At 54.0% G+C, this 15083-nt stretch overlaps 1 protein-coding gene across 1 annotated transcript in view; it reads right to left on the bottom strand.

Annotated features, from left to right (window-relative positions):
- The window catches only part of SULT2B1 (sulfotransferase family 2B member 1), a 36575-nt gene extending 22466 nt beyond the window's left edge, over positions 1–14109 (bottom strand). The window contains exon 1 of the mRNA XM_045531264.1: positions 13861–14109. Within this exon, the coding sequence (XP_045387220.1) occupies positions 13861–13931 (71 nt within the window). The 5' untranslated portion in view covers positions 13932–14109. The remainder of the gene's footprint in view (positions 1–13860) is intronic.
- Positions 14110–15083: the final 974 nt, after the last annotated feature.

A 15083-nucleotide genomic window follows, 5' to 3' on the forward strand; every position in this document is an offset into this window, starting at 1 on the left:
GTTTCATTAAATACCTGTCCATGAGCCTCTACCCTTCCCTCTCCCACTGGGATGAAATGTGTCTTTCTCATTCCACGTCTCATCCCCAGCGCCTGACACACAACAGGTAAGCACTAAACAGACCTGTCCCCAGTTTAGAGCCCCTAGTGATGGGAGCTCAGTCACTCCTCCAAGCAGCCCGGTCCTCGCAGCGGGGAAGGAAGAAGGGCTGAAGTTGGCCACACTTGGATTTGAACCCAGGCTCTGCTACCGACTAGCTGCGTGACCTTGAAAACACGGCTTAACTTTTCTGTGCCTCAGTTTCCTCATCTGGAGAAGGAGGCTAGGAAGGAACTTTGTAAAGATTGAAAGCCACCATAGCCTCTCGCCTGGATTGCCGCAGTCACCTCTCAGCAGTCTCCCTGCTGCCACCCTGGGCCCCTGCGATCTGGTCTCCCCACATGGCAGCCAGAGGGATCCGGTTAGAACCTGAGTCAGCTCTGGTCTCTCCGATGCTCAAACCCTCCTGTGGCTCCTTCTCACTCAAAGTAAAAGCAAAGTCCTCACGGTGACCCACAAGGCTGCTCATGACCTGCCCCCGTGTCCTTTTCTTCCTTCAGCTCTTGCCCTCGCCTCTTCGCTCACTCAGCTGCAGCTACCCAGGCCTCCTCACATTCCTCCTCCATTTCAGGCGTGGTGCTGCCACAGGGCCTTTGCACTGGCTGTTCCCACCTTTGTCTTCCATTCAGTCCCCTGACTTTCGCCCTCACCTCTTTGCTCCAACGTCACCCCTTGTCATGAGGCCTCCCCCGACTACCCTGTTTACAATGAGCACCCCCTTACCCTGCTCTCCCGTGCCCCTGCCATCTCCTGAGCTGCTCTGCAGTCGACATATCACACTGCCTGTCCTCTCCGCTTGCATGTAAACTCCATGAACCCAGGGACTTTTTTAAAAAAATGGTTTTAGGCCATGCGTGGCGGCTCACTTCTGTAATCCCAGCACTTTGGGAGGCCAAGGCAAGAGGATTGCTTGAGGCCAGGAGTTTGAGGCCAGCCTGGACAACATAGCAAGCCCCTGTCTCTACAAGAAATAAAAAAATTAAAAATTAGCCAGGTGTGGTGGCTTGTGCTCATAATCCCAGCTACTCGGGAGGCTGAGGCAGGAGGATGGCCCAAGCCCAGGAGTTTGAGGTCATAATGAGCTGTGATTGTGCCACTGCACTCTAGCCTGGGTGGCAAGGCAAGACCCTGTTTCCAAAAAAAAGGTTTGTTTGTTGTCTTGTTTGCCAACGCATCCGAAACACTCCCTCCCAGCAGAGCCTGGCACCGAGGTGGCCCCTGATCCGTATTTGTTAAAGGAATGACAGTAACGCTAAATGTCACTCGCTCTCACCGTCCTCCCCAGAACGGCATGTGCCTTAACTCATTTATTCTCTCAACGACCCTACGAGGTGGGTGGTATTACTGTCCCTGTTTTACAGATGAGGAAATGGAGGCACAGAGAAGGAGAGTCACCTGGCCGATGTCACACAGCTGCACAGGGCAGAGCCGGGATTGGAACCCAGGCAGTGTGGCCCCAAAATGTGCACCCTTAACTGCCCAGTGTCATGGGGTGGTACCTCCCAGGTGCACCTCTTCTGGGCAGGGGCTGTGGCTGGCCTGGGGGAGGCAGGAAGACACGGGTTTGACCTCAGATAACCTCTCTAAGTCTCCGCCACCACCATGGCAGCCCCTGCTGACGTGCGCAGATTTAACTCTCAGGGACACATTCCTATTTTGTTATATATTAATATACCTCAAGGAAGTATCTTAATATAATCAAAGCTTTTAAAACAAACTCACTGTCCCTCCTGGGTGTTTATTCAAGATAAACGGAAACCTACGTTCACACAAGCATCTGTGTGCTCGCGTCTACAGCTGCCCGGTTCGGAATGGCCAAAGACTGGGCACGGCCCAACGGTATTTCAACAGGTGAGCAGATAAACTGACCCAGTCAGGAGGCTGGGGCGGGAGGATCTCTTGAGGCCAGGAGTTCAAGTCCAGCCTGGGCAATAGCGAGACTCCGGCTCTAACCCCCCTGCCCCCCAAACGGCGGTACCTCCACGCCATGCAATACTCGCTCCTTAGCGACAAAAAGGAACAAGTCACCGGTCCCCACGACCACACGGAAGGATCTCAAAGGCACCGTGCTGAGCGACAGAAGCCACGCTCAGCGGGTTATGGTCCGTGTGATTCCATTTCTGTGACTATGGGGGGCTGACTCATGGCCCCCAAAGATGCCCACGTCCTAATGCCTGGAACCTGCGAGTACCTTCCATCGCATGGCAGAAGGGACTTTGCAGGTGTGATTACGCTGAGTATCTAGGGGCGGGAGACGAGCCTGGAGTATCCGGGTGGGCCCCGAGTTATCGTAAGCGTCCTTCTTACCAGAGGGCGGCAGAGTGTCAGGGCCAGAGAGAGACGTGACGGCGGAAGCAGAGGTCAGAGAGAGATGGGGACAGGCCGCGCTGTCGCACCGCGGGTGGCTGGAGGGGCCGGGAGCCAAGGACGCGGGCAGCCTCTGGAAGCCAGAGAGGGCCAGGAGATGGGCTGTCCCCCAGTTCCGCAGAGGGAACCAGCCCTGCTGACACTTCACTTTTAGCCCAGCGAGACCCATTTGGCACTTGACCTCAGACTGGGAAAGAAGACAGTGGTGTCGTTTCAAGCCACTCTGTTTGTGGTTATTTCTTGCAGCAGCAACAGGAAACAAATACAATGACATTTTTGCAAAGAAAATAAATAGGGACAGAGAACAGACAGCTCAGTGGCAGCCGGGGTTAGAGATGGGGGAGGGTGTGATGACAGGGGACAGTGTGAGAGAGTTGTCTGGGGAGACGGAACAGCTGTGGATCCTGCTCGTGGTGGAGCTCACACACATCTGCACGTGTGTTAAAATTCCTAAAATTACACACCTTCCCTCCAAAACTTCAATTTACCATATGATTATATTTTTAAGAGCATCGTTCATGGAAATAAATGCTTAACGCCCATGAGCCACTATGATGACAAAATGTCAGCTGGCCGGCGTCCCTCTTGGCCACCTAGGGATGTGCAGAGAGGCAGCTCCAGCATCTGCCACGGCCCCACCGGGGACTGGCGGTTCTCCAGCCCCGTCTGGCCTCCTGTGGGGGCTGGGGCAGTGGAAGAGGAACACACAGGGGTCTCTATTCCAGGGACATCCCAATCCCATGCCCAAAGACAGCATTAGGCCTCTTTGCCTGAATGGAGAAAATTCATTCCTTCACCCCACAAATACTTACTGAGCACCTACTATGTGCCAGGCTCTGGGGACTAAGACAGTGAACGCGACAGTCAGAGATCCCTACTGCAGCCTACGATCCGGTGAATGATAACGTTAACAGCTAATGTTTGGGCCCGGCGCGGTGGCTCACACCTGTAATCCTAGCACTCTGGGAGGCCGAGGCGGGTGGATCGCTCGAGGTCAGGAGTTCGAGACCAGCCTGAGCAAGAGCGAGACCCCGTCTGTACCAAAAATAGAAAGAAATTATATGGACAACTAAAAATATGTATAGAAAAAAAATTAGCCTGGCAGGCGCATGCCTGTAGTCCCAGCTACTCAGGAGGCTGAGGCAGGAGGATTGCTTGAGCCCAGGAGTTTGAGGTCACTGTGAGCTAGGCTGACGCCACGGTACCCTAGCCCGGGCAACAGAGCGAGACTCTGTCTCAAAAACAAACAAACAAAAAAACCCAGTTAATGTTTGAAACATAGTATAGCAGAAGGGGACTGCATAAAACGGAACCCTCTGGGGGATGAGGATCATGGAGGTGGGGCTCCAATTGGATTTTATTTTTTCAGAGACAGGGTCTTGCTCTGTCACCAGGCTGGAGTGCAGTGGCACAATCCTAGCTCATGGTAGCCTGGAATTCCTGGGCTCCAGTGATCCTCCTGCCTCAGCCTCCCAAGTAGCTGGGACTACGGGCACGCGCCACAAAGCCCAGTTAATTTTTTTTTTAATTTTTGTAGTGAGGGGTTTGCTGTGTTGTCCAGGTTGGTCTCAAACTCCTGGCCTCAAGGGATTCTCTCACCTCGGCCCCCCAAAGTGCTGGGATCACAGGTATGAGCCACTACAATTTTAGGTAAATGGAATCAGGGAAGCCCCTCTGGGGAGGTGACATTGAGCCAACCTGAAGAGGGTTGAGGGGAGGAGCAGCATGAGGGAACAGTGTATGCAAAGGAGGCGGACGGGGCCAGGGGGTGCTGGGGTCTACTGGGGCTGGAGCTGGGAGCCCTGGGCTCCCGTGAACACCCACCCTTCCGGGGACACGACTGGGCACGTGAGTTTCTCCGCAGCCAGCCGGCTGTGCTGCTGACTCACGCCCCGCAGGCGCCTGTGGACAGCTCGCCTCTCTCTGGGGAGCACTGCCAAGTCTCCCCCAATCTGCACGGGGCTCAGGGCTCCTCACTCCCAGAACACTCTGTGCAGTGTCCTGCCGCCCGCCTGGGCCACCATGCTCTCCGCCAGGAGTCCCCTCCTCACCTCCTGACTGGTCTCCACTTGGAGCTTACCAGACAAACGTCCCCAGCTCAACCTCGGCAGGATGAATCACCCTTGGCCAGAGCGCAGAGAAACTCAGCCGGCGTGTGACCAGCATAGCCTCTTCGGGAGACCGTTTGGCAATATTTAAATGACGCATGGCTGGCTCCTTCTCCCCTTTCCCAGACCAGAACACCTTGGCAAGTGACCTCCCACCCCCAGCCCCCAGGCACATTACTGTCCTCAGCATCCTGTTTGTTTCCTCCATAGCCCTCTTAATACTTAGTAACTATCTTCTTTGTCTGTTGCCTTCCTTTTTTTTTTTTTTTTTTGAGACAGGATCTTGCTCTGCCTCCCAGACTAGAGTGCAGTGGTGTCATCATAGCTCACTGCATCTCAAATTCCCAGGCTCAAGCGCCCAGCTAATTGAAAAAAATTTTCTTGTAAAGACAGGGTCTTGGTATGTTGCCCAGGCTGGTCTCGAACTCATGGGCTCAAGCTGGAATTATAGGTGTGAGCCACTGTGCCCAGCCAGTTGCCTTTAAATGTGTCCTCTCCAGTAGCAGGGGAGCTGGGAGGGAACTCTGTAGGGTGTCCCACCTCAAAGAACCAGCGTCTGACACCCCGACAACATCGTGTTATATTTGTCAGATGAAAAGATGCACGTGATGCCCTACACATTGATGGACAAGGCAGATGCCTCTTGAGGAAGTGCCCAGTGAAATATATACTAGGATGTCGTTCCTTGCAACATTGTTGGAAGAGAGGTCAGAAACAATAGGGAATTGGGCAAATAAAAGGTGTTTGCATCTTGGTAGGGATTTGGGTTACACATACATTTCTCGGAACTGGCACACTTTAGATTTGTGCAGCTTACTCTACATAAACTTTTATTTAAAAAAAAATCCCATAAACAAATATTGAATTCTGGTTAATGATATGCAGCCTGGAATGTTTACAGTGACCTGTTCTGATGTCTGCAACTTACTTTGAAATGCGTCAAATATAAGGATTGATAGGTGATTGGGGGGGTGCACAGATACGTGATAATATAACTGTGTATAATAAAATCTTGGTGGTGGTGGTATAGGCGTGTTCACTGGGTAACTCTTCCAACGTTCCTTTGTTTTAAATATTTGAATAAATGGTTGCAGGAGAGGAGGTGGCATTTATTTGGCCAGATGTCTGAGATATTACAAAGAGTAAAAAAGGCAAGAGACAGAGCCAGGTATAAAGTACTATCTTAGCTATGTAAAAATAAATAAGATAAGATGCACACACAGAAAGCAATTTTCTGGCAGGAGGTGTTTTTTGTTTTTTTTTTTTTGCGACAGAGCCTCGCTCTGTTGCCTGGGCTAGAGCGCCCTGGCGTCAGCCTAGCTCACAGCAACCTCAAACTCCTGGGCTCAAGCGATCCTCCTGCCTCAGCCTCCCGAGTAGCTGGGACTACAGGCATGCGCCACCATGCCCAGGTTATTTTTTCTATATATATATATTTTTTTAGCTGTCCAAAATCATTTCTTTCTATTTTTAGTAGAGACAGGATCTTGCTCAGGCTGCTCTCAAACTCCTGACCTCGAGCGATCCTCCCGCCTCAGCCTCCCAGAGTGCTAGGATTACAGGCCTGAGCCACTGTGTCCCGCCTGGCAGGAGGTGTTAAAAGCAGTTACCTCCAGGGATGGGTCTGGGGTGGTTGTGGGAACTTGAATTTTCCACTTTGTGCCTGTCTGTATGTCTGGATTTTGAATTGTGCACACAAGGGCAGTGACTACCGCATGCTCACCTCCGAGCCCTTGGCTGGAGGGACCAGAGGTGACTTCGGGGACGTGGGAACCACCGGAGGGAGATGGCAGAGCCTGGGCTCTGACCAAGAGACCCATGGAGCCGGGCAGGGCAGAGGCTGGGATATGAACCTGCAGTGAACTTCTGTGAAGCCCCTGTAATTGGGGGGGGGGGATGTTTGTTACCTCTGCTAGACTGCCTCAGTGGGCACATGAGCATTGTTCTTTGTTTTCAGGAAATCTAATTAGGAAAATATATTCTTATATCACATCTCTGTATCTACTGATCATCTAGGCTTACTGATAAGTTACTAGTCTCTCCCAACACTGCCAGGCCAGCCTCCGAGGATGCCAGTACTGCCAGTTTGGTATGCAACCTCCCTGTGCTTATGGAAGCTCACGTGGGCGCTTAGGTTCCTCCCCTCCCCCCTCCTCCTCCCGCCTCCTTCCCCGTCTCCTCCCCCTTCTCTTCCTTCTAAACAACATTGACATTATACTTTACACCTTTCTCTGCGGCTTGTTTGTTTTTCAGTGAATATATCATGATAATCATTCCAAGTCAACCTGCAGCCCTCTCATCCTTGTAAAGATAGTTGCAAAATAATCCCATTTCTATCCTTTAAAAATTATTTTCCTTTTGAGGAGAGGCCTACATCAAACACAGGTGAATTCTGACAAACACATGTACCCGCCTGCCGTCCAGCTCCTATCAGCTACAGAACGGTCCATCCTCCCGGACAGTTTCCTTGTGTCCGTCCCAGCCAGTCCCCACCCCTTCCGCAGAGGCCACCTCTGTTCTGAGGTTTTCCGTCACCGTCTTGGACATTCTAGAACTGTCACCTCATAGACTATACTCTTGGGTGTCTGGCTTTTTTTTGCTCAGCATAACATGCTTGACATTTTCCATGTCTCTGTGTGTATTAGAGTCTGTTCCTCCTGTGGCCGAGTAGAATTCCACTGCATGAATATGTCGCGCTGCTAGCCATGGCCCGGCTCGTGGGCACCTGGCTGTGTCCAGGTTGGGCTCTTCCTCCCAAAGCTGCTACGGCCATTCTTGTCTCCGTGTGTGCCTACATCATCATTTCTCTTGGGCAAACAACTAGCAGATGGAATTGCTGGGTGGCAGGGTGGATGTCACCGTGTTTGAACTGTAGGGACTATAAAGTCAGCTTTAAGATCTGACAGGGCAGGTTCCCCGTCGCCATTTTGTTTTTCCCCTTGGCAATTCTTGCACGTTAAAAATGTGCATAAACAGTGCGTGGACCCCCCAAAATATGTTTAACTATGATATAGCAATCAAACATAAACAAAAAAATCTATGTACACTATCTCAAAACAGTTGAGATAGACCATTTCGATGTAGTCCTTTCAGAATACTAACAATAGAGGAAAGTCTAGTTCTCAGGATTCTCTGCACAGGACGTTGGGCATTCATCTGTGACTCTGCTAGCTGTGAGCTCCTTAAGGGCAAGGACTTGGGTTTTCACAAAGTTGTTTTACCTCCAGTAGGTGGTAGGCATGCAGGGTGCTTAATTCACATTATGGGATGCAATTCTCATGCAACCAGCTAAGGGCTTGCTATAGGCCCCTCTCCCCCCCACCTTTTTTTTTACCAGCCACTATAATGAGGATATAGACCCATTTTTGAGACAGGGAGACTGAGGCTCTGGGATGTGGAGAGTCTCACCCGCATCCACCTGATGGGAGACACAGCTTCGGTTTAAGGACCCTGGCTCTGTCCCTTGAAGCCCCGCAGTCTCCCTGCGAGCCCCTCCCCTACCTCTGTCCGGCTCTGACTGGGCTGCCGGTGAGTGTCGTTCTGTTCTCACTGTCAAGTTCTGCTTGTTCCCGGAATGCTCCATGCTCTGCCACACCACGGAACCTCTGCAGGTGTTGTCCCTGTTGCCTGCGGCTTTCCTCCACTGTTTTCTTTCCTCCTTTCTCTCTCTCTCTCTCCTTCTCTCTTTTCCCTGTCTCTATCTCCTTCCAGCATACATTTATTCAGCTCCTACTGTGTGCCTCTCCCCACCCTTTGGGTGCTCATAGCCTAGAGCTGAGCCATCCGATAGAACTTTCTGCAAAGACAGAAATGTCCGATACGGCAGCAAATGGCCACACATGGCTGCCCAAGCACTTGAAATGTGGCCAGTGGGATGGAGGAACTGGATTTTGAATTTTATTTCACTGTTATTGATTTAACACTGATACTCAAATTCAGACACAGGAAAAACTTTTTAAGCAGGTTGGGTTGGGTACAACTTGGGCCTGGGAGTCGACTTCATCCACCGTAAAGTTGATGGGATGTGAATGCGAATCGGCTATTTCGGAGGGACAGTTAATGTCTGAATTGAGAAAACACACTTTGATTTCAAAGGCTTAGTATAAAAACAAAAAAGAAGGTAAATTATCTCACTGATAAATTTTTAAATTGATCGCTTGTGCAAATGATAATATTTCAGATATATTAGATAAAATATATAATTAAAATTAATCTCACCTGTTTCTTTCACTTTTTTAAAAAATGTGGCTACTAGAAAATGTTTACGTTTGGGGCTCACATTATGTAGCTATGGAGGGTGGCCAGACCCATCCGCCCCGCAGGGAGTGACAAGCCCCTCTGTGAAGAAATGGCCATCGAGGGGTGGTCTCTTCCTGTGGTCCCAAGCCCCTGTCTGGTCCCTTTCTCTAGCATGGGGGTCAAGGGGGTCTCTGGAGTAATCCCAGACATCTGAGTCCTCTCTGGTCCTCAGTTTTCCCATCTGTAAAGTGGGAATCGTGACACTGGCTACCTCCCAGGGCTGTTCTGAGGCTCAAACGAGCTCGTACACACAAAACCCTCAGAGCACGGCCCAGCTCGGGGCGAATGCTCAGTACAGTTGTAACTATTATCATTCTTCACCCAGTCCCCCCACTTCCTTGCATACTTCGGGAAAAGGCGCAGCAATTGAAGGCAGAGGAAAAAAGAAAACAGTGCAAACAAGGACTCAGCAGAGAACTGGGGTCTGGCGCTTCCCCGGGCATGGCCCGTTTCACACATGCTTGGCTGGAGAGCAGCCCTGGGCCAGGCAGTCCCAGCTCATCAGCGACAGAGGTGGGATTCGAACCCAGGGTTGCCTTCCTGCAGGCATTCCTGCCTGCCGTGGCAGGGTCCCTACTTTCCCTGAACCTTGGGGCCCCGACCCCACTGAGTCGCACTGGCTACACCTCTCTTGGGGCCTCCAGTCCAAGCCCCAGCAAGACCAGGCTCTCCCTTCTCACCCTGGCATTTGGTGTCACGGAAGGTCCCCTGGGTCCCGCTCTCCCTCCCCAAGAGCCTCCCAGCGGGCGGCAAACTGGCTGCTCCGTTCTTTGCAGATGCGTCCTGGACATTCCCGCTTCCCAGGTCCTAGGCAGGACCACCAGGCACAACTGCCCTCCACCCCTCCAGAGAGCGAGTGGAAACAGAGAGGCAGAAAGGTGTCCTGACCTTCACTCCCCAAGCCAGGGTCCCCGTAGGTGGGGGGTGGGGATGCTGTGAGCATCTTTTTCTAATTGTCACCAAGGCCCCATATCTATTAGTGTGGGCATAGAAGCCCTTTCTCCAATCTGCCTTTTCAAATCCCACCCAGACAGAGAGGGCCAGTGACTTATTATTTCTTTATTATTTAAAACCTTATTAAGCCCCCGTCTTGGAAAAAGCAGCTCTGTGACCGGCGGGGCTGTTGCCGTAAAATCATTCAAGTGGCTCAGCCCTCCCTGAGGAAGGCGGGGCCAGGGTTGTAAAACCCGACCTGGCACCTCCTCCCCTCCCGGCCATAAAGAGGCAGAGATCAGAAAGTGCCCGAGCTGGGACTTGGGGACTCGAGATCAGAGGGGTTGGGGGTGGGGGGGAAGTGGCAACTGCAGCTATTCTGGGCCACCAAGGCCGCCCCAGGTCCAAAAGCCAGCCTGGCTTCCCTGGCCTTGACCGACCTCTCCAGCCGGGCTAGTGAGTGGTGGTTCCGCAGGGCGAGGCACAGGAAATGCGGAGGAGCCCCGCTGAGCCTCCCGGCTGGACAGGGTCCTGCTCCTTCCTGATCTTGCTCATCCCCAAATTCCTGTCCAGGGCGTGACACAGTCAGGCTTCCCTGGTTCCAGTCCTGGCTATGCCCCACTTGGCAGCTGTGTGACCTTGGGCCAGTCATTCAACCTCTCTGAGCCTCAGATTTTAAATGGGATTACAACAGTTCATCTCAGACGGTCGTGGGGATTAGATGAGGTGACACAGCTGGCACTTGGCACAGGGAGCACCTGGAGGATGCTGTAGGGAGGATCCCTGGTCTTGTCTCCAGCTTGGCTCTGCTGCCTGTCCTGCCTGCTTCCTGTGCCTGACTTTTTGCTCTTAAAATGTTTATTTTGTCCTTAGTATCCTCTTGAGCTCACTGAACACATACAAAGCTACATGGAACACACATCAAATTTATAGACCATGCTTTGTAACAAACCCCATAAACTAAAACATCCCAAGCAATACATCTTGCCAATATCTCTGGGGTAACCCCCTCAGCTGCTACCCCTAATTAAATCCTGGTCAGTTTCCTTTTTTTTTTTTTTTTAAGATATATACATATATTTTAATTACATATGCCTGTATTCTGTAACTATACACGGTTTAGCTTCTCTCCTTCTGGGGACTTAGAGAAATGGACTGAGGCTGGTCCCTTTGCGGGGTGGTCGTCTACGGGGAGTGTCCACTGCTGGTTCAAAATCCCTCCTCTGATCCAGGCCGCCTGGTATTTTCCGGAAGCAGTCTCTGTCCCTCTGCCCTGCCGTCTTCTCCCCAGCACACCCTGCCCTGCTCGCCGGCTCCCAATCTTGACTCATCCTGCGAGCTCCCACTGAAAGGTTGCCCAATCTCACCTCCATTCATTCATTTCACATCTTGATGTCTCTTTCACAGATTTCCTACGTCCTGTCCCTAGTCATGAATGGTCAACAGTTTGGTGCCACCCGGGGGCCCGATTTGAAGACACCGATTTGAAGACAGACCTGTGTGATCCGGGGTGGGCGCATCCTAAGGCTCCCCCTGGCCTAAAGTTGTAAATTGTCCCTGATGAATCTTAAAGCCCAAGAGGGAGTTTGGCAAATGAAGGCGAGAGGGCAGAGGTCACCCGGGCAAAGGGAACTACACGTGCAGAGGCCTGCAGGTGCCAGGTGCTTTCTAGACCTACTTGTAGGTGGGGTGGGACGGGGTCGGGGGGCAGTGGGGAAGGTGGGGACTGCACGAGGGCCACACTCGGGTTTCAGATTGCTGCTGGAGCCACATCCACCAAGAGTGTGGCTGTGGGTGTGCGGGAAGCAGATGAGGGGAGGGGAGACGGGGCCCTGGAGCCCAGCCCACCCCCCATATCAAACCAGAGCAGCTCTATGATCTCTATTGTGTGTTTCTGCCTGGGAGCAAGATTTCTGTTGCGTGAAGGGTTGCCAGGGGCACTGGGGAGCCACGGAAGGGCCTTGAGCTGGGGAGGGCCAGGGATGGATTTGGGGATTAGAAAAGACCTCTCTGGAATCCCTGGGGAAGGAACCGGATGTGCAAAGGCACTGGGGCAGGGAACAGTGAGGCGTGGCCGGGTATCTGAAGTAATAGCATAGATGGAATGAAGGTGAGGGAGGAGATGGGCTTGGGGGTGGGGGGTGAGGCCACTGCACCAGGGCCTGCAGGGGCTGAGGCTGAGGACGGCTGGGAGGACGGGAGGCTGGGACAAGGCTCCAGGGGGAAGTGGTGAGGCCTGAGCTTGGGCTGTGGGAACAGAGAGGAGGGGCGGGGGCAGAGTCAGGGGCCAGGTGGGGCTTGGGGACCCTCAGGCTAAGGTGCAGAGGGGAAGGCAGGGGTGAGGACGAAGCCTGTGAGTCTGACCCAGTGACAGGTGGGACAGCCCTGAGACAGGCATCCCAGGAGCAGGAGCCACTCCGCATCTGGGGGGCCTGGGAGGGGGCACCCAGGGGAACTGGCCCCAGGAAGGAGGACGAGGCTCCCGAGAGACACAGTTCCAGGTCTAGGGGATTCCAGAAGCACATGGGAGGGTGAGGTCCTAGGGGCACTACCCAGGGGGCTGCAAACATGCAGGAGTTTCACAGGGGAGGGTCATTTACCCCCTGGTCTCAGATGAGGAAACTGAGGTTTGGAGAGGGCAAACGACTGCCCGGAGCCCATACGGTCAGCAAGGTCACTCAGGGGATTTATGGCCACCTGCTGGGCAGGACAGAGATAAGGAGGCTGGACTGGAGTGGGGGACCCCGGAGGTGGGGTCCTGACCCAAGCTGCTTTATCTCTGGAGGTCAGAATTGCAGAGCCAGAGGCCTGGAGAGGGGAATGTTGGGTAGAGAATGCTGGGACATTCCTCAGGGACAACTGGGGTCAGCTTGGTGGCTGCTGTCAGCCCGAGAGGCCCAGGGACACTGGGAAGCCTGTCTAGGTCACACAGCAGTTAGGATTCAACTGCCCCTGTCCCTGGAGTCCTGGGGACCGGGAAGGCCTCTCCGTATCCCAGCTCCTGGCTGGGTGGGGGGGGCGGGGAGGACCAGAAACAGTATGATGGAGTGAGGTCCCTGCGATGGGGACAGGGCTGGGTTGTCCCCCTCCGCACGGCCCAGGGTGGCTGGAGGGGCCTGGGCACCAGGAGAGTCTTGCTCAGCAAGAGCACAAGATAAAGGGGATTGGAGAGGATGTCAGTAGCTCGCTGTGTGATCTCGGGCAGGCCGCCTGCCCTCTCTGGGCCTCTGCTTGCTCATCTGAGAAATAGAGCCACAGGGAAGGGCATAACAGAAGTATCCCCAAGGCTGTCAGGAGAGGGAGAACCCACAGATTCTGGGGTCAGATAGACTGGCTTTAAATTTGCTGCGTCATTGTGGTCAGGTCACTTTCCCTCTCAGCCTCAGTTTCCCCATGTGGAAAGTGGGTGCTATTAGTGCCTGACTCATCCCCCAGGAACAGAGGAGTCACACCTTGCGCAGAGTGGTGGGGAGTGCTCTGCCCTAACCACTCCTACGAGGGTGAAGGGTGCAGAGCCCACCCTCTTGGCCCCCAAACCCCCAGCGCACAGCCTCTCCCTCTGGGACTCAGCTGCAACCCACCCCCCACCTCTGCTCCCCCGTCCTCCCCCACACAGAGCAGGTGGCACGTTCTGAGCCCCCATGAGGGAACACCCCCATTATTCACAGGTTGCTTGGGGTGTCCTGCGGAGAAGCAGGGTACAACGGGCCCTGTGTTTCCTGAGCAACTACTATACTGTCCCTGCTACCTCTTGTCCAGTCCTCTAGCAGGGAGGCCGAGGGCTTGTGGACCCCTTTGACAGACAGCAAAACTGAGGTCCTGACAGGGACAGGGGTACCTCAGGCATCTCAGCTGGTGACTCAGCATAGCCGGGTCCCCTCTCCCTCCTGTACCCCAGGGGCGCCGGGCCGGGCCAGCCCAGCACAGCCAGCCAAGTCCGGGCTGGGTCTGAAGCTGCAGGAGGCTGGAGGCCACCTTTGCCGCGGGCCCTGGCTCCCCCGCAGGCCACCCGGTCCACAGGGGTCTCCTGGCTCATGCACAGGTCTGGCCTTACCTGATTTCCGAGATGTCGTCCTCGTAGGTGTCCCAGAGGGCGGGAATCCGGGACTCAGAGGGCCCGTCCATGGCGGGTGGGCTAGGGCGGGGAGGGGAGGACCAGCAGGGAGCAGGCGGCAGGGGGCCAGGTGCGCGCAGCGGCGGCGTCTGCCACCCGGGGAGCCCGCCAGGTGCCTACCTCCGCGCCCGGCCCAAGGGGAGGGGCAGCACCCAGCCGGTTCTCCCAGCTGCAACCCACGCCTCCGACAGCGGGGAGAGGCCGCAGGGAGCCACCCTGCTCCAGGGGCGGGGAGGAGCCGTGATGGGCATGTCCTGGCATCGCGCCAGCGGCTGGGGGCAGAGTCCAGGGGTTCAGCGCTAAGCCCACACCGAACCTTCCTTCCGGCCTGGTGGCGCCGGGCACGTGCGTACCCACCTGGAGCCTCAGTTATCTCACCTGGCGGATGGAGCCGATCCCGCCCTTCTCAGGGAATTCATTCATTCACTGCTTTATTCATGCAAGAGATATTTATCAAGCATCTCCTGTCGTCGGCCAGGCGCTGCTCTAAGTGCGGGGACACCGCCAGGAACAGGACAGACAGCAACTCTGCCCTCATGGCTGACACTGTAAGGGGCACCCTCCAAGCAGACGACACAGACATAGAGACCCAGAGGGGACAGAGACACACAAAGAGGGTCAGAGACAGGGAGAGACGAGGCGAGACGCAGAGATGCAACAGATAACCCCCAGACGTGGTTAGGCTGGGAGTTTGAAGGTCACAGCCCTGGTTCGATTCCCAGCTCCAGCATCTCCAGCTGTGGGGCCTGGAGCCAAGCTCATCTGTCCTTCTGTGCCTTGGTTTCCCCACCTGGAAATGGTCCCCATGTCATTGGCTTGCTGTGAGGACTGAGGGAGACATTCCTCAGTGCCAGGAGAGTATCGGGCACACCGTGGGCTTGGCAAAGCCAGCGCCCCCTTTTGCTCTACCCTCCCCCCTCGTCCTCCCCACCCGCTGGACTCCCGGAGTCTGGCTACGAATCCTAATCTCCCCACAGGAAAGGATTTATTTTTATAGGACAAAAGGAATATTTGTACCTTGTTTAAAAAAACAAATCAAAGCAACTTCTGAGCAGGTAAGCCTAGAAAGGAAATAAAAGTCTCTATGACCCTCGTCCAACCCACGGAGGTAACCACCAAGCACATTTTGGTGGAATCTTTCTAGAAATTTCTCCTCATTTTTT

This window comes from Lemur catta, chromosome 19 (genome assembly GCF_020740605.2).
Source record: "Lemur catta isolate mLemCat1 chromosome 19, mLemCat1.pri, whole genome shotgun sequence".
NCBI lineage: Eukaryota > Metazoa > Chordata > Mammalia > Primates > Lemuridae > Lemur > Lemur catta.